The 22,829-nt window shown below is 41.6% G+C and overlaps 1 protein-coding gene across 3 annotated transcripts in view; it reads left to right on the top strand.

Moving 5' to 3' along the window:
- Positions 1–7,337: 7,337 nt before the first annotated feature.
- Positions 7,338–22,829, top strand: part of PRKCE (protein kinase C epsilon) — a 283,489-nt gene continuing 267,997 nt past the window's right edge. For all 3 annotated transcript variants that reach the window (XM_031504267.3, XM_031504268.3, XM_085575935.1), the window contains exon 1: positions 7,338–8,368. In XM_031504267.3, the coding sequence (XP_031360127.1) occupies positions 8,021–8,368 (348 nt within the window). In that variant the 5' untranslated portion in view covers positions 7,338–8,020. The remainder of the gene's footprint in view (positions 8,369–22,829) is intronic.

Raw genomic sequence — 22,829 nt, 5'->3', positions numbered from 1 at the left:
GACTGTCCATGACCTTTTAAAGTTGAAACTGCCACCTGCACTTGAAAATGAAACTGGGCTTTAGCAACCTCAAAGATATAAATATAATACTTGTGAACCTATGTACTACATTTTAGTTCTCCAAAGACATATACAGGAATAAATCTCCTGAAGAGTCCTGAATCCTGATTCAGATTGTATAGTCTTATGCAAATGCATGTAGGTATTTTTAGGCTTCAGCCATCATTGTAGTGTATTAATGAGGCCATTAAAAAGTACAGTTCAGCATATCCTACATATCCTAAATGACAGCACTCCAATACTGTAAATCATTACATCACATTTTTATTCTGCCTTTATTTATCAATTTTACAAAGTTTCACTTCTTGAATACTACCATGGGAAAAGGCTGGAGGAAGGCTGTGAGAATAACAGCATACTGGTTTTATTAGTGACTCTTTTAATGACTTCATATGCGAGTTTAAGAGGTGATTAGGACTAAATTCTGAAAATTGTCCACTTAACTTGAGGTACCGAAAATATCTCTAGTCAGATATTTTACAATTAAAGCACTGAAAATTCAGAGGTACTTCCAAAACACAGCCATTTACTCATCCTCTTTCTCACTCTGTGTTTTAAGCAGTGATACTACCTTCTTTTGAAAAGTCTATTCTTTTTACATTTCATTCATACTACTGAACCAATAGTGTGCATAATTCAAAATCATCAAGAAAATTAACAGAAGCTGGTAACAATAGTTACACCTTGGGCACACTTATTACTCCCCTGCAACTTATCAACTGTGAAAGGAGTTTGCCTTGCAGTGTCACACAGAGACAGATGCTCCAAATCCTGCCCAGGGTTCAGGGTAAGACAGTAGGATGAATGCTAGCAATGCTTCAATTAAGTATATACACACTGCCACTATTCTCTGGAAAATTACTATATCTGCTGATGGCTAGGCATGTAAATATCAAGCTTCCCAGACCTGGAGCTTCTCTTATTTTTTCAATATTCTTCTGGTGTACTCAAACCAAACAGATCAGAAGAACAGTAAACCCCTCTAGCCTGGTATGCTGTATCCTGCTATGCATTATGTGGCTTCCACTCCTGTAGTGTACAAGAAAGTAGGCAATCAATTCTATTTCCTGGAGGCAAACACGCTCAGCTCACTTCACAGTTTCTTTTGAGGAAGTCCACTTCAAATTAAGAACAGTTTTTAGAAGCAACAATACTTTGGTACAATATGGAAGAAATAAAACTAGTAAAAGCCAAGAGAAGTATGGGCAATTGACAGCTGACCCCAACATACATTGGGTGTCCAGCCTCAGGGGGCTGTAACAACCCATTGGCCAGCTTTTCTATCATGAAAGGAGTCACACTGAGCACTAGACTGTGTTTGCTGAAATTAGAAAACTGTGTTGCCTGAAATCGTGTAGCTGGTAGAGAAGAAAGGAAGGAAACAGACCGGTCCTTTTCTCTACTTACTGTGCATGGTTGGTTTGGTTTGGGTTTTTTTCAATACAAAATCATTCATTCAAGTAGCACATAGACTATGAGGTTTTTTTTTCCTTTGTGCTGATCAAGAAAGCAACAGCCTGGAAAGGTAAGAGTGACCTTCATGTTCCTGTCCTCTTCTAGTCTTGATGCAGAGAGTGAACTGTACTCTTAGAAAAAATATCTTCCAAGGCTCACCTCGTGTGTGTGGAGGGGCTGATCTAGGGCAGGAGGTTGTCTCTTGAATCCTGATCCATTCCAGAATTCTTTCCTTGCACTCTGTACAAAAATTACTTCCAGCAATGACAATCTAATCACTGAGTCTGAATTCCTATTTTAGTCCTGAGCAATGCCAGGTAACTCCAAGTTTCCCTGCCCCAGAAACCTGGTGTGAATTCTCAAGTTGAGGGCCGATAAACCAAGGAACAGACCAGAGCTCGGTTTTACCCTTCAGAAGTTTTTCCAGCATTTCCTTGTATAGAATACTAACAATCCTTTGCAAATATTTGCAAATGGCAAACCTACAGTAAATGCTGTCAGCAGATTCATGTGAAGGTTGAGAGAAGACATGAAGGAGATGAAGTGGAAGCCTATTTTTATATTTGGAGTACATACAAAAGTATAGAAGTTCCATTATATTTTACCAGAAAGATGTACAAAACCTTTCCTATCAATTAAAAAAATGACCATCCACAAGCAATAAAATAATAACACCCGCTCCCAAAATGGTGAGAGTCCCTGGCACAGCTGTGTTTGTCTGAGATCATGCTGCTCTACAGCCCTGCCTGAGCCAGAAATCTCTAGCCTAGAAGTGACCTAAGCATATGTTCTGCAACTGCAGAGGTATGTTTTTCTAACACGTGCAGATATGCTTAAACTGGCTGTGATCTATCTAGCTGAGATAAGAACTGCTGGGAAGGTATGATATCATGGGTTCAGTCTTGGCTAGCAAGCCAGGTGCATACCTGAGAACAGCCTGGCTGGTAGACACTGCACTGAAGTCACCATGTCACCGTGCCCGCCAGAACCATGTACCTTAAATCTGCAAATCCATGCAGATGTACTCTCGGAGATTTAGTCCCAGTGAAAGCTAACACACTCAGCTAGTGTTTAGTATGTTCTTTTAAAAGAGGTTGGGAAGACTACCAAAAGTATAATTACACTAGAGAGAGAGTTGTAGATCTAATTAATCACTCATTGACAAGATCCCTTATGCTGAGACATTTCACAGGGAGAATTGGGAGTGCCTTAAGAAACTTCCCCAGGTACATACTTTTGGAGTGAAGAATAAATTAGTAGGAAATTGGCTGGACACAAAGGAAATCTTGGAATGGATTTGGAGGCTGGACCAAGCTCACTAAGACTGGTCTTTTTCTTCATTTTTAGAAAAGATGGATTATTTATTGATACACTCAAAAGATCATTTGCATCATGACAGGAGTGAAAATGCTCTTGAGGATGTTTTTTTTTTCATAACTGTGCCTCTAAAATTAGATGCTAAATAAAAATTTGACTTTCAAAGATAGTCAGAATTTGACAGCCATCTTTGATTTCTTGCCAGGAAGGGACTGATTCCACAAACTCCTAACTATTGCACTTGCATAAGCATATCCATTAAGTTCAAAGGAATTCAGTGGATATACTCATACTAATGAATATCTTCATATTCTTGGAATATATTCTTGTCCAGAGTGGATTCAGAGTTCCTCAGTTTTCACAGGGGCTATAATGAGGAGTCTGGCTTTAATTTCATTTTTTTACATAAAGGTGTTTCCAAAAATCTCTCCTGCATTCAAGCCTGATTTTATTCCTTGTCTATCTGTTTAGTATAACTCTAAGAAATGATGCTCCTTTTAAAAAGAAAACAACACAAAATCTCCTCTCATTCTTTCATATTGCTGAACTTGGAAAATTCTGAAAATTTGCTGACTTTTCTCCAATGTTTGAACAGTTTTTTTAGGACTAATGGGACTATAAAAAAATTAATCCTCTTGAAAATGCAGTTAAGCTATCTATCAATCTGGAGCAACAACACTTCAAACCCAGTTTCAGTTGTGGCTGCAAGAATAGAATTAAGCCTAACGCCACTCCTGGAAGGACTTTACATGCTCTCTCCACCAGATAGTGCTGTTTCTCCACAGAGCTATGGAGGATGCACAGGCCAGGGAAAGGTCAGGGACTGTCTGAGATTACAGGCTGCCTACAGCTTGCTCGTCCCTCCTTGTCGCTGCCACCGCCACTACCTGACACAGGGCAGCGCAGCCTAAGAGGCGTTTGCGGGAGTAAAACCGTGCCTTGCGAGGCCGCTGGCCGCAGGTGACGGCGTGCTGGCGCTGCCGCTGCTGCTATCCCTTATCCGTTTGATGTAGCCTCTCTCCTAAAGTAAGAATGAAAATAGAAGCTGATTAGCCTGTGTTTTTATGATCTCTCAGGGGTCTTTTCCTTTTCCAGTTGAGCAGCACACACGGAGAACAACCCTGACACAAAGGCTATTTGCTCTCAGAGTGCTGAACAAAGGGGCTTCTACCAGCAAAAGTTACTTCTGGAGAGTAGACAGATCACCTTAACCAGTCCTGAGTACAGATACTCTGTAGACCCTCTGTATATTAAAAAAAAAAAAAAAAAAAAAAAAAATTCTGGGAAAACCAGCTAAAACATAATAAAACTTCAGGGCCATGGTTTACTGCGCTGCTGCAGCCTTTGCAACAGAGTACAGAAATGCATCTGGAATACTTCTTACTGCCCTTCTGCTGGAGAAATACTGCAAGTGCTGCATCTTCCTCTCCAGATCTCCCTGAGCAAAATAGAATAGCTTTTGCTCTTCCGCTCTTAAAGAACCAAATCCTTCTGTATGCACAGAAAGAAAACAGGAAAAAGCAAGCAAATACTAAAAACTTTTCAAGTGGAAAATGGTACCTGCAGTTGCAATGTTCTTTGCTGTCTATTACTTAGAGTTTTTGAGACTGCTGAGCCAAGTTTTTAGATGAACTTCCAAGAAGCATTGTAATGTTGCTCCATGTATCTGAGTTACTGGATTTTAAGACTACTGTTCCAGGGTAATTTGGTTAAGAACCGCTTAGTGATAGAAGTTCAGTCTTGACATAGACATGCTTTTCTGAAATATAATCTAAAAAACCCAAACTAAACAAAAAAACCCACCTAAATCTAAAACTAAATTAAAACTCTGCAAGATATTTGTATTTTCCTAAATAGTGCAAGGCTGGAGCTGTCTGATCCTAAGTGAGCTTGTAAATCCCTGTTCATGCAGACAGACATTTATTCTTAGAAGAAATAATTTGTGAAACCAAACTTTAGCTTGCTTCAGTGTATGGAAAAGTGCAGATGGCTCAAATTAGGGATCGGGGCCTAGCTAGGTATACAGTAGACGGTATGTGTAATTAGCCAAATATAAGGTCTATTTATTATTTTGTATGCTGTGCTAATAATGTCTGTATTTATTCAGACTTTCGCAATATGCATGTGTAATCTCAGAGAGATGCTAGGTCATTAAACTCACCATGGAGACTCTGTTTACTTACCTTGGGCAAACAGAATACATACAGTTGTAGTTCTCTAAAAATAACCAGAAAAAAATTAAACAGTGTATCAGTTTGGCTTTCATGTTTTCCAATAAGTATCTAAGGAAATGGAGCATACTATTTACATTGCCCCTATTGAGAAAAAAACACAAAGATATCCAGACAAAATATTTAATTACAGTGTTCTTTCTCACACACTAAATTTAAGACCATATGGCTTAATATATAGTACTATATGCATCAGGTAGGGAATGGGGCTGGGAGGAAGGGAGCAGGTCTTGGATTTCTGGTGGGGCCTGCAAGTATGGTCTCTTACAAAAGTGACATGATAGATACATCACAGCTGCTGTGAGCCCAGGAAAGGCTGAATTGCAAAGGAAGACCTTTCCCATAATTGGTTCCATACCAGAGTTTTGTATCAAACGAACCTACTTGGAGATTGTCAAGATGGCAATGAACATTGAGATTTTACTGTACTTCTATTTTGACTAGTAGACTAAGTGGCAACAGGCACCAGAAAGTCTGTCTTCCATTAACACAAATGCTCTCATGACCCATTGGCTTCATTAGTACCACATCTCCTATCTGGAAACTGCTCTGGAAGCACAGATACTGGAGCTGTTTCATTAGCTCCAAATATAACACCTGCCTCCTGAGCCATTATCTGCAGAAATCCATAATTATCTGTTCTTTCCTCTCCAGTCAGGAATATCAGGTCCAGATCAAGGACTGGGTGCTCATCTTTTATGTTCTTATTCAACTGCATCTAGGCAATCCAGCTTCTTTCTACTTTGGCTGATTCTTCGAAGCACCCAGCTCTCTCCCCAGTGCCAGGACTGATGCCTTTTCTCTTGTGATACTACAGCGAACTGAAATCCCATCAAAGGGCAAAGTCTGTCCATTTCCTGGTAACTTTCTCAACACAGGCACGCACACATACAAAGAGAAAATCAGTGGCTAAAAATAATTAAGGCAGTAATAATTTTCACCATGGGAAACCATCCAGATCCCGACTACGTTTGTTCTGAGGAGGACAAAGTCAGGCTGCACGTGCTTCACGGGTATTTCATAGGGTATTTGATACCATGGTGATGAAAAATTACCAAAATCTTTTATGACGTGCAGATAGTGTTCGAGAACACGGTACGCACACCCTTTTACCCTTTCAGATGGTTTTGGGGTGTTTTTCCTCCCCTTTTCAGTACACTTGCATGGCAGTGGGGACCGTCTGCGGTCTCCCGCCCAGCGCCAGCTCGGAGCAGCGGGGAGGCGCCGCGGGTTGAGGTGGGGCAGGGACGGGCCAGGTGACCGCGGCACACAAAGGGGCCGGCAGTGCCCCACCGCCGCGGGGCGTCGGGCGGCCAACAGGCGGCTTCTGTCCCAGCCCAGGCAGCGCCTCCCGGTCGGCTCGGATCGACCCGAGCCGAGCCGGGCTGGGCCGGGCGGGCCCCGGGAGGCCGCTTCCCCTGGCGGAGCTCGGCACTTCCCGGCGCTCGCACACCGCGGGGAAACTCTTCCTCCGGCCCGGCCCGGCCCCCGCTGACGTAGCGCTGTCTGTGCCGCTGCCGCGGTGGGCGGGGGTGGCGGAGACGCGGGCCGGGGCTCGGCGCTGTCAGGCGGCGGGGCAGGGCGGGGGCGGCGGAGTTCGCTGCCCGTCAGGCTCGGGCACAGGCGTCCCGGGGATCACGGAGAGAAGGGCGAGGGGCGGGAAGCCCTGCGGGAAGGGGCGTCCGCCGGCACCGCGGCGCCAGAAGCGCCCGGCGCGGTGTGAGTGGTGGTCCCGGTCCGCACAGGACCTTGGGGGCCAAGCACGTTAATAAAGGCGGCCGGGGGCGCGTTATCCACCTTTGGTTCACCACTATATCCTATAAGGAGGAGGAGGAGGCGGCGGAGGAGGCGCGGGGCCGGGGCGGGCAGTGTCCCCAGCGGAAAGCCGCCCGGCGGGTGTGGAGGAGCGGCAAGCCCAGCCCGGGGAACGCGACCCCCGCTGCGGTTCCCGGCTGGCGGCGGCCGCGCTGCTCCCCCAACAGCAAAACTTTCTACACTCAAACATACACACACAGAAACACACACGCACGGCCGGGGCTGCCGCCGCCGCCGCTCGCTCGCCCCACACACACACACTGACGTCTTTTGCGCATTTCCTGCGCTGGAGCGAGCGGCGGAGCGGCACCGGCAGCGGGCGGGGGCTGCGCGGAGGGAGGCGGCCGGCGGCGGCCGAGGGGAGGCGGCGGGCGGGGGGCGGCCGGCGGGAGGCGGGAGGGAGGCGGCGGCGGCGGCTCTGCCCATCGCCAGGGCGGCGGCCGCCCAGCCGGAGCCCGCCGAGACCCGCGCGGGCCGCTCCGCTGCCGGCGCCCCCCATGCGCGGGGGTCGCTCCGCTGGGTCCTCGGCCTTGGCGGCGGCGGAGCAGGAGGCGGCGGCGGCGCAGGACGGGCGGCTGCGGCCGGCGCGGATGGAAGGTCCCCGGGTGGATGTTTGCTGAGCGGAGGCTGTGCAGTAGGCAGGGCTGGTGGGTCGGCCGGTGTTTCTGATCCGTGTGTGTGCGTGTGTGTGTGTGTATGCGTGTGTGTGTATTGTTGTGCGGCGCACGGGCAGGACTGGCGTGTGCGGGAGCCCGGGTTCGCGGCTCTGCTTCCTCTGCGAGGACTGATCCAGGATTATGGTCAGGGTGAAGGGAGAAGGCTCTTGTTTAGCCCCCGGATTGATTATGCCCGGGTTTTGATAGCATTCGGGGGTTCCTGCAGCCGCGGCCGCCTCCCCCTCCCTGGCGGCCCCCCTCCCTTGTTTTCCGTTAGAAACACGGGCAAGAAAATAAATGTATTCACTGGGTGTCGCAAGAGCAAAGGCTAAATAATCAAAGGTAACAGCAGCAGCCGGGCGAAGAGACCCTGCTCCCCCACCTCCCAGACCTGCCCTCCTATTTATTGGCGAGACCTCCCTCCCTCCCTCTCGGTGCGAGTGCTGAGCGAGTGTTTGATCCCGGGAAAAGTGCAGCTATCCAGCCATGGTGGTTTTCAATGGCTTGCTGAAAATCAAGATCTGCGAGGCAGTGAATCTGAAACCCACGGCGTGGTCTCTGAGGCATGCGGTGGGTCCCAGGCCACAGACCTTTTTGCTGGACCCTTACATCGCCCTCAATGTGGACGACTCCAGGATCGGGCAGACCTCGACCAAGCAAAAGACCAACAGTCCTGCTTGGAACGATGAATTTGTCACCGACGTTTGTAATGGCAGGAAGATAGAGATGGCTGTTTTCCATGATGCCCCCATCGGGTACGACGATTTTGTAGCTAACTGCACTATACAGTTTGAGGACTTGCTGCAGAACGGGAGCCGTCACTTCGAGGACTGGGTAAGTGTTCACGCTGTAGATACATACATGTACATATGATTTTCAGTGGCATGGCTCTAGATGCAACATCTGTCTTGCAGAGCTAGGTTACCAAGGGCATGTAGTGCCTCTGAAGGCTTTTCATTATTTTCACACTTTGTTATACTGAGATAGTCATGGTTACTATATAACTAATGCATGTTATCTACAGGCGAGGCAGGAAAGAAAAATATGCTGAATCTAAGGAAGAGGTATGTAGTTACCATGCAAGTTTCTGAAATTATGTGACATAAATACAAATCTAGTTGTCTTACTGAGTCTGAAGAACCCAAACCAAATGCATCCGTACCAAACATTATCGCAAAACCCAGATCCAGCGCCTAGGTGAGTTTCATCGTTTCAGGGTGAATACTCTTGGTTAGCCTGGCAATAATGAATCTTAAAAATCCAGACCTGACCTCTCATACAAGACATCTCAGGGTCTTCCTGTCACTTGAGAGCTCACTGCATCAACACTGATGCTCCTCCTTCCTTCCTTCAGATGATCGACACCTCTATGCGTAGATCTAACGCAATGCTTCTTCAAATGCTCGACTGATGAAAGGGTCCTAGTGGAATTTGGGCCCAGCTAGAGAAATTCTGTTGTCTGTACAGACAACGTGTCTTAACAGCTGTCACAGCATCTTTAAGACCCAGAGGCTAACATGCCTCAGTGGGAATACAAAAAAGCTGGAAAATCCATGCTCTGACATCCTCAGGTAGTGTGATTTAACAGGGAGAAATCAATCAAACAATGAAGAAACAAGAAATGTGAATTTGCACATTTCACATTTCAGTAGTTAAACAGTTAAATAGTAGATAGCCTTTAAATGAGATGTATAATAAAACAATAGTAGCGATCATCTCATTTTCAGTGTGCCCTGCTTGACCAGCCATCTGAAATTATATATGCTCATTTTTTAATGTATTTATTTTTCACAGTCAAGGATACTAGCTAGTAATTTTTTGGCAAAGAGATGAAGAACCCAGGACCAAAGGAAAAATAGCTAGGGTTAATAGGTCTGAGTTCTATGTGTTCTTTGGGGCTTCTTTGCTTAATGCAGTGATGTAGAGATGGGGAAATGATGAAAGGGAATGAAAGAATTAGACTCTATTTATGCTGATTAGAAGCTCATCAACTTTGCTGTTAAAACTTTTATGTTTACAACTTTGAAATATTTTTTTATTTTTACTGCCTATGTGTTGCATTGTGATAATCAGAGTCTAGATTATTCTGATGCTCTATAAAAGCTACACATTAGTAAGCTCAAAATGGTAAAAGTGGGTGATAGAAGGAGGAAAAATAGCTATAATAGGAAAAGACAAATGCAGCAGTATTGCAGATATCTTTTACCTGTATTGAATGATAATCAAGTTGGGACTCTCCTGAAATCAAGTGAGGTTTCATTTTTGAGACCAGTGGGATGAGATGATCTGCACAGATTTTTAGTGAAAGAATAATAATCTGTGTGTGCTTTTTGTGCATGGTACATGTTGTGAGTTTGTCACCGAATCTGGAAGAACCTTGCAGATTCCAGATCCTAGTTTGAATTTTGGTGGGACTGTGGTGCATCCTGTCTCTGATATTTAAGGTGAACTCAAATGTCTGAACACATTCCCTAGATAAATAGTGGAATTTAACAGGTTGAGGTCCATTGTAAACAGGATCTGTGAGGAGTTAGATAGCTGAATCAGATAAATGCTGGCTTTTATTGCATCAGGATTCATTGCTGTCCAGCATTCAGTGGGTGGGAGGAGACGAGGGAGTGACTACGCTTGTTGTCTGTTGATGTGACAGAATCGAGGACATGGCAGTGGATCATAACTGGTCAATGTAATGCAGCTTCTGAAAACATCACTTAGCTTGTTTTGTACTCTAAATCCTTACCATTAGGATTGTGTTCACGTACTACAAAGACAGCATACACTCCCCCTGTATCACAGTTAGAATGGCAGGGGGCGTGGGGTGGTAAGTATTTATAGGATTGTGTTTAACTTTTCCAAAATCTTCCTATTTACTGAGTGCATTGTTGTAATGGCAATATTGAGTGTGTTTATTGGATTACTAGATAGGGACCTTCAGCGAACTGACACTTACAAAATTGCACCAGTTTTGGGTTTTTTTTAATTGAGTTACAAGACCTGTGGCCATGACATCTCTATAGAGTCCATACTGAAGTTAATAGATTTATTGGTATCTTCATCAGTGTCTGGAGTCTGTGTTAAAACTGAAAAAGGAATTGTCTGCAAAGTGAATGAGTTTCACACTACAAGGAAAATGCACATGACCTAAACCAATATTAGGCTAACATCTGCTGGTATGATACAGTCAGTTTTTTCTCTTTAATAAGAGGACTAGTTCCTTCATTTCACTTTTGGCATTTAAGGCAGATATTTTTGTAATACTCTTTCTGAACTCTGTAACAAGCAAATTAAAACCAGCAATCACAGTAACCCATTCTTCCTTATTGCCTGAAATATCAAATAAATGCAACCTACACACTTGAAACACACTTGAAAACCATCAATTCTTTTTATGCTATTTTGAGGGTTTCCCTTTAAGCAGTCCTGAAAGTTGGAACTGGGTACCAAGTACTTGCTGAGTATGATCAGAGTAATTGCACTGCTGCCCCTTTTTACCTTCAAAATCATGCAACAGTTATTGCAGGACTGGACAGTCACTACTAAAAGAGGGTTGAGAAAATGTTCATGTGCTGAGAACAGGTCTTGTCAACATATTAATAGCTTTAATGCTTTTGATCTCATGTTGTACTCTATGGGGTTTTTTAAAGGAAATTTCAGAATTTGTTTTATAATATCTGTGTTAGGGTCAAGGTTATGTTTCTAGGTTTCTAGGTTCTTGTCATAAGTCCAAAATGCAAAAAAAGATTCACAAAAAATAATGCTTTGGGTTTTTTTCCCCCTAAGAGGAAACTGTTTCTCATTTTAGTTAGATCACCAAATTTGATTGCCTTTTGCCATTGTTCAAATCCTTATATCTTTTTCTCAGATTATTTTTTTAGGAGAATACTGGATATTTTTCTCACTCTTAGGCCTGTGCTATATATGAATGCCATGGTTACAGTGGAAACACTAATGATAAACAAGTACAAAGCTTGAAATCACAATAATATCTACTTTATTAGCACAAGTCAGATAGATACGCAAAATTCTGGTTCCTTTCATCTACAGAATGTTCAGCAGTTGCATTTAACCTTATGATACATATTCTCTCTGAATATATATATTATTCAAAGTTGTGGTGTGAAACAGTGATTTAGAGTTTACTCGATGAAAGCTTTTAAACAAAATACATAGTTTTGTGGAGTTTTGGTAAGATCAATAGAAAACACTTGTTTAGGTTTCTAAAAAAGGTATAGTGACAATTAAAAAGATGGCTGCTTTTCCAGTAGTGCATCAGTACAGACATAGCACAGTAAAAGTGTCAGTTTTGCAGATTTTTTAGTCATGGTTACACTGCAGTTTTAAAGAGAGCTTTAGATTTATGACATTTCAGGCTTTTTGTAAGTGCAAAAAATGTCATACAGAATGGCACTGAGTATTCAAGAGGATGCTGGTGAACTTACTCTTTGAAGAACAAAATATACAGAACAATAAACAACTTGCAAGTTCTGATTGAAAAACAAACTAGCAACTTGACAGCTGTGTCTGTATTTTTGAGTTAGGTAATTCAGGTAATAATAAAGTATGTTTTTATCTAGTTTTCTTGCATGTGGCATATGTAAATGATTCACTTGACTTGGAAATGCAGCTACATTTTAATCAGTAGAATTGAGATCAGGAAGGAAAATTCCATTGATATTTAGCTGTGTGGTTCCACTCCTGCAAATTACCACGATCAATGTTTATGTGTGTGGATGATTGGTAGTATGGGTTCTGAGTTCAAGTCCACTTTCCAGAGTTGACGACAGATGAAATCAGCATGACTGGATCCATGCCAAAGACTCCATCTAAGGGTCTTAGCCATTAGCCTGGCAGTACATGAGAAAACCTATTGAGTTGTCCTAAGAAATCCTTTTGCTGGCTGAGTAACAGAACTCACTAAATCAGTGAGAACATCAGAACATTTAACCAGAAAAGCCTCCATTTCCACTGAAAATAATTTACAGCTATATTTAGGTTAATGAAAGAGATTTAATTTTCTGCTGTCTTAAAAAAATCCCTTATGCTGTCAGGAAAAAAAATAAAGCATATATTTTATTAAGCTTTTCTTTGCTAAAATATCTTCCATACTATTTTTCTTCTTTCAATGTGGTTTCCTCAGATTTAAATTTAAAGCATTATACTATTCTGAAAGCATCCTTTCATAATTCCATTTTGCCAATATGAAGTTAGTTGTGCAACTGTGCCGCCATTGTATAAAGCAAGTTTATTATGAATTAATCTAATATATCAGTAGCAGGTGGATGATGAGTTATAGGAAATGACGTGGGGAAGAAGTTGCAGTCTATACAGTTAAATATCTAGGTTAACTGAGCTCTGAATGTCACCCAAAAGGCAGTAGCAGGGGAGGAATTAAAGCACTTCAGAATCCTTGGTCCTGTGAGCTGTCCATGGATGCAAGAAGTAGGACTGTCTCTTTCCAGTGCCTCTAATCTGAATGAAATGGAAAGACTACTGAGTTGCTTTTTTTTTCCTCCTTCTTTTAATGTAATTTCTGTTGTTGGAATGGGAACTCCTTTTAGTCAGCAGGTGATCTGTTGTAGCTGGCAGACAGAGAATGGAATTGTCATCACTGTAGTGCAGGTCACCCTATGCATTCATCTCTGGTTGTGCTGTGCACTGCTGAGGGCTGGCATTGGGCTGGCAGAAAGTGACTGTAGCATATTTTCATTTTTATTTTCATCTGCTGACTGAATTTATTTGTGCTGGTGGTGTTGAAAGGCCTTAGATTTCACTTGCAAAAACTTTAGATCTCATCTAAACTGTGGCTCATGGGCTGCTGAAAAGCTGTTATAGGAATCATATTTGTTGAGATTAAAGGGAAATTGCTGGGGTCCTGTTTGAGAGGTTTCTGCATGACAGAGTGGTCATGGAGCAAGGTCTGTCAGGCTTATGGGTCAAGGCTGAGAGCTATGGGGGCTCCAGCAACATTTCACAGGAACTCTCTCATTCTGAGGGTAAGTGATTGTCAAGCAGAGCTGAGAGATTTTGGAGAGAACTTTGTACAGATAGGGGTCTTCCTAACCTTCTCCCACAGTCTGTCTCCCTCTTGTGCCTTCTCTTTTCCCTCTCTGCTGGGGATGTGGTACAGTCACACACAGCTCACCCACTGTCTTGTATCAATCCCTTTCTACAGCTGCATAAATCTACTCCTACTCCCTGCTAGAAATGTTCTCTCCTAACAGCTCCTGCTTACCTGCAGTGCTTCCCAGTCTGCTGAGGAGCAATAGAGGGGGGAAATGCTGCCTCTGCTGTTGTTACTGCATGGAGAGAGAAAGGGCAAAGTGGGGAAAGGGAGAGATGAGGCATGGGGAGAAACCTGGAGGAGGGTAATGAATAGTTGCAGCCACGCTGCGTACTCCGGCTGCCCTTTTGGCAACAGCAGAAAGCTCCACGTGTAGGAGACAGGGATGAGCTGGCATAGGCAAATTGGCTGCTTGAAGGCCGTATGGTGATCACTGAACTGCTCTGGGATTTTTTTTTTTGCCTGCTTTGCTGAGTATATAGCTTTTGAAGTCTTGCTTCAGATGTGAAAAAAAAATTGCTCAGGGCATGAAAAGTGTGTAGTGGAGCATGCGTTTCACTTAACACTGAATTATCATAGCTGTAGGTCAGGAGTTGATCCTACCACTGATCAGAATTTCCTCTTACTTTTGCTCATACCAAATACTGATACAAAGTTCCGCATAGTGAAAATAACTCTACTGAACTCTGTAGAAAGTATTTGTTAGAAAAAAAATTACCAGAAGCAGAGTCCAGTTCATAGGTACTAGGTCAAATCTAGACTCACAAAATGTCCAAGTGAAAACAATTCCTGCATGTCATTCTTATATACCAGTTTTAAGACAGTGCATGTCCTTATTCCAGCTTAGGTGATTCCATAGCACTGTACAGAGCTTCATAGTTCTGAGTAAACCACTGATTCCATTGGGTTCACTGGATATAATACAGGCCAGTTTAAATTACTCCCTCAATAGCGGCATGTGCTCCAAAGGAAAACCAAGAATAAATGACCATTAACAACATCCTTTGCTTGTATTTTTTTCTTACTGATTTTTTATTCTTCTGAAAATCTTGCATATATAAGTCTGGTTTCTGCTCTCTAGCATCAAACTGAATTTCAGTCTTCCATGTCCAGAATTCTTTAAATATTGCCAAAATGAGGATTTGATTTGAGTTGGAATTGTAGAACTTGGCAACTAATGTGATTTGGTTTCACTCTGTAAATAACTTTCATTTAAATGAACCTTTTGGGGGTTTTTGGGTTTTGAAGGGAGACTGTGAATACAGTTTGTAAGACATTAGAGGCAGGAGCTTCTTGGCTTAGAATTGACTAGTTGAATTCAGTTCTGCTTTACCCAATACTATCTCAATCTCCTTTTCTCCACCCCAACTATTATCTTGTGAGAGAAAGACATCTTCAGTTCATGGTAAGAGAGGGTTTGGGAACAATAGAGCATGCAAGTAATGGGATATTTGTGATCAGAGAGGACTGAGAAGAGACTTCTTCTCCATCCGCATGGAAAGGTAGGGCTGGAAGTATCTGGATATGAATAAGATCAGAATTCCATAGACAGGTTGGAAAACTGACAGTTTGGACTGGGGAGGATCAAACAAACCTTTTTGCCAGGCTGGACAGAGCAAGACCTGAATAATAGGGTATTTTGCAGGCCCTTTTGAATCGTGCAAATTGTAGAAATTACAGGGGTTTCAACCATCTGAGGGGAAAGTGGTTACTATGGGAGGCTGACAGAAAGTTTTAACCTTGTGTTTGTGAGTACTTTCCTGTTTGGCAGGCAGTCACTAGACAATTTAAAAAGTATATTAAGTAATGTTAATATGAAACTGCAACTGTAAAGCTAGTAAGCTGTTCTAGAGATTGGGCAACTTTCATGGCAGTTATGTACTTTACACTATATTTTAGTAAAGAAAGTGCAAATGAATATGGTGCAAGAACATCTGCAGAATTCTTATCTACTTTGATCATTATTCATTCAATAGCTTGAATTGCTAGTAAAGTTGATTTCTGAGTGTCCTCTCACTTGCATTCCTCCAAGAGTTAAAAATGTCAATGATATTAAAGTATAATTGCTGTAATTTAACAGAAGTTACAGAAGCCAAGATTTCACATATTTCTGAGTAGCACAGCTAAGAAACCTAGAGATATTGGCATGTTCCCATTAAATATAACAGGAGTTTTAATGTTTATTTCACTGGAAGCAGTATTAGAGAAACGCTGCACAGTTATAGGAGGTTTTTTTTTTTTTCCCTCTGAACTCTTTCGGACTTGAATTGTTGAGGAACAGAAGTGATGTCAGACCATAGCTTTTAAAATTTAAAAAAGCAAAGTTTGATTCCGTTGGAGGCTTGCAGGCAGCCATTTCTGCCTTATATCGGCTAACTTGAGCTGATTTGATTGTTCCAGACAATAGAATCATTTTGCTTGTTTCTGTGTCCTGCTGGGCAATTTCATCACAGGCAGGAACAAAAAAAGCCTGAAAAATGGCTAGATGTTACCAAATAAATTTCATGTGTGCATTGTTTGAACAGCAAGCCCCCTTGGTATCTCTGTATCTTACATGAAGAGTAGGGAAATGTAATACTTTGTGTTTCCCTTAGTGTCTTTCATTACTTGAGAGTATAAATAAGTTACAAGCCTCTTATTAAGGGGGACCAGGATTTCTTATGCATTTAGAACTGTCCATTCTTCAGTACATTGGCCTTTTTAGTATCATTAAAAGATAGATAGCTTTGACAATGTTAATATCTATAAGTATATTTAGAGAGTGATGTGGTAGCAATGCAGCAGATATAGTAGGGGTGGAAAGATGAAGGGAAGACTGGTGCATCCTCTGCATAGGTGATGAGGAAATGGCTGGAATTGCTTTGCATTGTTTCACAGATTAAAAAGCCAGCAAGACAGTAGTGCCCTTCCCTGTTTTCCTTCAGTTTTGTCTTTATCATCTGTTCTGTTTTTATGCTGCCAATTCTCTGTCTGTCCTTATCTGTTCTGGCTTTAAGATAGTCAAGAAAAATTATAGGGCAGCTTTTAAAATGCACTAAAAAAGTGCATAAGATTTTGATGTTGGCAATGCTAGCAGACTATGTGAATGAAATGTCCTGCTATAGATCTCTACAGATACCTATTCCAAGCAGTTTCCTTGCTGGGACCGTATTTACTCATTGCATAAGTCTTTCTGGCATCTGTCAACTTTCCTTTATTTCAAGGTGAGATTGATCTGTGGCGTTAAAAAGTGATGTCTGAGAATATATTGGAAAAGGAAAGGCTTGAAGTCAATCATGCTGTATCCACTATGTTTTCTCTCTCATGTCGTTCTTTTTAGAGTTACTGAGGAATCTTTTTTCTTTCCTTTTCCTCCAAGTTTCCTTGTCTTTTCCTTCCTTGTGACCACACAGTGCCTTGGCACCTCTTGAATGTTTGACCTCTTGGCCCACTTTTCTCCTTAATCCACCACTATCACCTTGCCCTCAAGTCCCAGCTGTTGTAACTTTTCCTTCATTTTTCATGTCATTACTTCCCTTATATCCATACTGCCATTAGTCCAACTCCTTCCCCTTTTTGTCCCTCTGGTGGACCAGTGAGATCCTTGAGGACTCAGAAATCTCCCCAGTGTCTGAAGCCCAGCCGCTGTCACGCAGAGCTCGTTGCCGCTGTGCTGCTCAGCAAGCAGCAGGGAACTGATCATACTCGTGGCTGTTGGAGCGGCTGTTTTCAGTCAGAAAGGAGTGATGCACTGAGTTTCCAGTTAGTTATACTACTGAAGTGTTTGAAGGAATAAATGTAATATGTAGGCAAAAATGCTCTGTTTTTAACAGACTCAGTGTGGAGCTGTAGGGACATGATCTTTCCCTGAAAACTGGACTCTCCCAAGAAGTGGAAACACCATTAAAAATTTTTAGTTGGTACTGACTGTTGGGATTTTCAGGGACTCCTAATTGCAGAAAATAGCTACTACTGTTTGGTTGTTTTTTTTTTTTTTATGTGTAGTGGTGGTTTCTGTCTTCAAAAAATTCCAGTCCAAGCAGAAGTCAAAAAAGTAGACTGAGGAAGCCAAGAGAAATATTAGGAAAACGCTTACCAGTGTGAAAGGCTGCAGTGATAGTTGAGAAGCAGCATATCAGCTCAGCTTTGTTTGGTGTCCCTAACTCAAAATATCGAGGGGAGAGGCAATAGTGGAAATTTTGCTAGGGGTATTTGGAGTTTCTGATGCTTTGCAAAATGTGGTGTTTCTCTTTAAGGAGTTGATGTGTTTAGGTGGACAGCCCATATGATCTAGTCCATGATTCCCAAACTTGTCATTGTTTCTTAGTGTCCCATATAGCTTCAAGAATGTTTCTACTGCACAGTTTGAGTGAACTACATGATTTTTCTTATAATTCAATGAAAGCTGGTGTAGTATTATTACATTAGAGCTTTTTTCTGTAGTGATAGGTGGGTTAGACCACTAAGAGTACAATAATAAAATTTGGATATGATATAAAGGGGTAATAGTATGTACTAATGTCACTGGGTTGAAATAAGCTGTTAGTTTTATCACAGCCCTTTACTCTTCCTGCTAGCAATTTCTCAGACCCATGCCAAGCCTCTGAAAGGAAGAAAGAACAAAGAAGAATTTTATTAACACCTCATGCCTATTTTTTAGAAGTGTTATCCATTGAATCAGAAGCAAGTAACAGGGCTTTTCACGTAAAAAGCAGAACCTTGGGCTTCTTTCTGACAGCCCTTTGGCAATAGTTTGTATATATATTTATGTGTGTGTGTGTGTGTGTTTATATATTTATAGGTACATAGATCCATTACATAACTATATTATAAGTTATATATCTATATCTACACTTATCCTTAAAAATAATATTAGTTTAGTAGTCATATTTGGGAGGTAGCTTTGCATATCCATTTTTATCAGGCTGGGTGAAACGTTTTAAAATACAAGTTTAGCTAAACTTTGAGCAATTCTGAGGAGCAGCCCAGACACTGTGACCTAGACAAGCTCCTATAATCTCTTTATGTGCTCTTTTCTTGCCAGTCCATGCTCATTCTTGTCTGCTTTGCCCATTAGTTGCAAGGGGCCTTGGGGAAAATGTTACCTTCTAGGATATAATTTAGCAGAAATGTGGAGTCATGATTCTCTTTTGAAAGGTATTCTCTTCACTTTAGTAGTATGGTAAGAAAACTAGATGAGGAGCAATTGACCTATATTCATCACATCCCAGAACAGTGCAAAAAACCCTGAAACTTTCCTGTGTTGGTTTTGTTGATAAGTAGATGTGTGAATAAGCAAAATCAATATGCCTTAAACAAACATACAAAAGTTGGAAGTTTGTAGTGAGTTCTGTCCATTAATGACTGGAGGACAAACAGAGGTAAGTTGTCTTGCACACAGATTCAAAGCTGATGTTCCTGTATTGATTTCAATGGGTAGTTCTTTGAGTGGTATTCTCTGTTGCTGAAACTATTGAGAGTATGTGTATCCTTTAGTTGCATACATACCGATTCCTCTGTGCTCCTAGCTAGTTACACCACCATCAACTGAATTCCTTCTGTTTAATAATGAATTTTCATATTTCTCCGAATTGAGACCAACTGTAAAATTTTCAGCAACATGGAAATTACATGAAGAATTTAGGCTCCTGATTCAGCAGCCTTTTGAAAGTGTTATCTAGCTTTTATCTATCCTTTCATGAGTGGTTGCACTGTCACAGAACCACAGAATCTGCTGAGTTGGAAGGGTCCCATCAGGATAACTGAGTTCAGGTCCTGGCCCTGCACAGATCACCCAGGAATCACCATGTGCCCGAGAGGCTTGGTGCTGTGACCACTCTCTGAGGAGTCTGTTCCAAAGCCCAACCATCCTCTGAGTAAAAGATCCAGTCAACACAACTTCTAAACTGTGTGCAAATGAGTTTGTGAGTACATTGTGAACTGCTTGTCAACGTGTTTGCTCAGAAGTGTCAGTTCTGACCACCAAGCCTTCTCTTCAGTTTGGTAATATGCATTGTTTTGGAAGTGGTATTTTTAAACTAAGAAAAACCCCTAAAATCTTAACATTTTTGGTTTTGTTTTGGCTGACACTTCAGTTTTAATAAAACTATAGTAAATCACTGGATATTTGAACAAATTAAATGAAACTGATTTCTACCCTTGTTTGAATGTACTCCGGACATCAAACTGACAATCATGTAACAAACATGTAACAAACATGTTACATTTAGTTTCAAATGTGTATGCTCTCCAGCCAAGAACTGTTTTGCTGCAACAGTGTTATTAATACCCTAAAGCTTTCAAAGCCCTTAATGTATTTTAAAGTTTACCCTTTTAAAAAATGTTTAAAATCAGATGTGAAGTGTGAGAATGTAATTTTGTCTTTCAGGCTATTCCTGGAACACTGAGGTTAAAAAACCCATCCAAGTGAAAGGGAAAGCAGGCAGAGTGAGAAGTGGGGGCACCTCTGAGTCTTTTCTCCCTGTAGCAGTCTCCTTGCTGCACTATGTGGGCTTCTTCTCTGTGGGACCTGGACATAATTGTGGCAGTGATCAGTAAGACAAATTACAGGCCAAATGTTTTGTAGAATTGCCAAAAAGTTTGTAGCTCTTCCAGCAACTGTGAATCAGCCCTGCACCCTATTTGTAGGATTGCAAGCAAAATCTGCTTCCCAGCAGCAGTGTGCTGCTCTGCAGAACCCCTCTATTGTAAGATTTATGCATGGTTAATGAACTTTGCGATGCAAAAAACGTGAAGTCTTGGAGATATTTTGTGCAGCTATGAAAAGGCACTTGATGCTAGTGATATCCCAGTGAGACAGGAGAGAAGTGCTGGGACCTTGTCAGAGCATGGATGCATATATGCTGGCAGCATGACAGTTTTGAGTGTAGGAGTTATTAATTTCTCTTTGATAACATGAGGTTGTGCAGAAACAGAAAGTTCACAGTTTCTTCCTTCAGGAGTTTATGATGTAAAATAAGAAAAACAATCTCACTTTTGGAGTGCAATAACCTGTGTATCAAGCTAGATGTGGCTTGCAAAAGCCGTGGAAAATGTGTAACAAAATAAAAACCTATACTTTACAGGACGTAAGTATGCAAAAGAAATAAATTATGTGTTATTATAACTTTAAAAGATGTATTTGATGGCCCTTGGGGAAACAATAGTTGTCTAACTGAGGAGTTAAGGGAGAGTGTTTTTATTCACATGAGTCAGCAGAGAAAGAGGCTGAAGCTTGTGTGCCAGACCAAGGAACATGTAAATATGACAGATGGTCAACAAAGTGAAGCCACTTTGTAATAGAGCAGTTCGTACAAATAAGGGAGATAGTTTTTGCAGCAGGCTTTATTTAACTAGAAGTTTCAAAATATCAAAACAGATCAACAGAAAAATAGCCATCATCATTATTGCTTGGGTTTCCTTAGTATTTCTGGTAACAGGTGGGGTAGGTGAATTAATTTTCACAGTACATAAGCTATTTCTGATCCTGACTACATTATTTTCTGAAATTTGTCTGAGCCATGAAATAATGTGTAATAAATTAGTTATAATCTTGCATGCTGTGAACTGGTCATGCAAGTTTTTACATACTTAGTTGTCCTGCATCTACTTGGGATATAGCGTGTTATCTCCTTTTTCTTCTGTAATTAATGCCTTTATTTCCATTCACATAATTCCTTCAAACAAATGAGCATGTCAGTAATGGAAACAATAGGACAAACATTCACTCATAATTCAGGTATAAAATCTTCTTATAAAATGAATAATCCAGCCTTTTATATCAGTAGTTCCAGAAGAGGCCTTTGTCTGCTACATAGATCTGTCTGTCTCAGGTTGTAATGAAACTCATTAGCAAAATAATCTGTGTCTGGAGAATCTTGAGTATAGTCATCTTCACAGCATTCCTGAGAGGAAGTGTAATGGATGAAGTTTTCTCTATGTTGCCCAGAAGTATGGCACAAGCATTGTGGTTTTAATCTCACAATTTTGCAGTGGAAGTATCAGTTTCATTTTTACAGTGGGGAGACAGGGGCTGAGATCTAGACTAGTGAAATAAGGTTTCTGCCTGATACCTTCTAGAGATATCTCTTTCTGTCCTAAAGCTTTTCTGCCATCTGTCAATCTCTCCTTTTACTTTTGTAGAAGAATTCTCACCATTACATTTCTATTTCCTTCTTGTAGCTTACCTTTTATAGGCTGTGGATTTATGGTTTGATTGGAAAGGGTTTTCTTCCTGTTTCAATTCTCCAACCACTTTATAGTGAGGATGCTTTCCTTCTGTTGCAGTAAGCAAACAGAATTGCAGGGCCTCTGTTTTGCTGCCTTCTTGACACTAGTTTTTTCTGTAGAGGTATGGATCTATAACACCAGCCTTTCAGAGACAGCAGAGACAGTAGTTGGAAGCTGAGCTGCTCCTATAGGTGTCTAGTTGTGGGCAGCACAGCTTTACTGTTTCAGTGAAAAAATCACCACTGAGGGTTATCCTGTGTGCATGTACTCAGAATGTCCCTGCTATTGAGCCTACCTGTGTATGAATAAACTGGCTCAAAGAGTTAGGTGTGCAAATCCCTCTTAAATGTAGAACAGATTGTTTTGAAAAGTTTGAAACTTTGAAAATTGCCACCCTAACTTTTAATATTGTGTATTTTTTATAGCCCCATAACTGCAGTTAGTATGGTAGAAGATAAGAGCAGACAAAATGTAAAGTCAAAGTGTTTGTTGTTTGATTGTCCATGCACTAAATTTGGAGGAAAGGGGACTTCCATTTGAGTCAATCATTTAAAGGAAGCAGAACATTTAATTTTACATTTTTAGGGTCTTTGTTACTAAGAGGGGAAAGGTTTAGGATCCTCCAGCTGGAGTGGTGTGAAGAAGGAGTAAGTACAGCTGGTGTGTGCTGTGGAGCAGCTGTGCAGTGCAGCAAAGCCTGATAGCCCAACACCTGAGTGTGTTTATAAAACAGATGCAGAGAGATTATACTGGTGTTGCCCGCCTGGCAGACTGCTAGCCTGTGGTTCACACAAGGCTGTCCCTGGTTTTGGAAAAGCCACATATTCACTACACCGGATGTGCTGACATGGCTTGGGGTTAACATGTTGTGCTTCAGGACTGACCCCAGTGGGGAAAAATTTGAAGTAGATCATAGCAACTGGGGCTTCATGAATTTTAGAAAGAGATTCTGGGGAAATTATGAGGCATTGTTCATTTAGATACTCATTGTTGCTTTGCAGAATTATTCATTATTTAGTGTGTTTG

The sequence above is a fragment of the Lonchura striata genome, chromosome 3, assembly GCF_050655825.1.
Source record: "Lonchura striata isolate lonStrDom1 chromosome 3, ASM5065582v1, whole genome shotgun sequence".
In the NCBI taxonomy this organism is placed as follows: Eukaryota; Metazoa; Chordata; class Aves; order Passeriformes; family Estrildidae; genus Lonchura; species Lonchura striata.
This window is presented reverse-complemented; position numbering and strand designations above follow the sequence as displayed.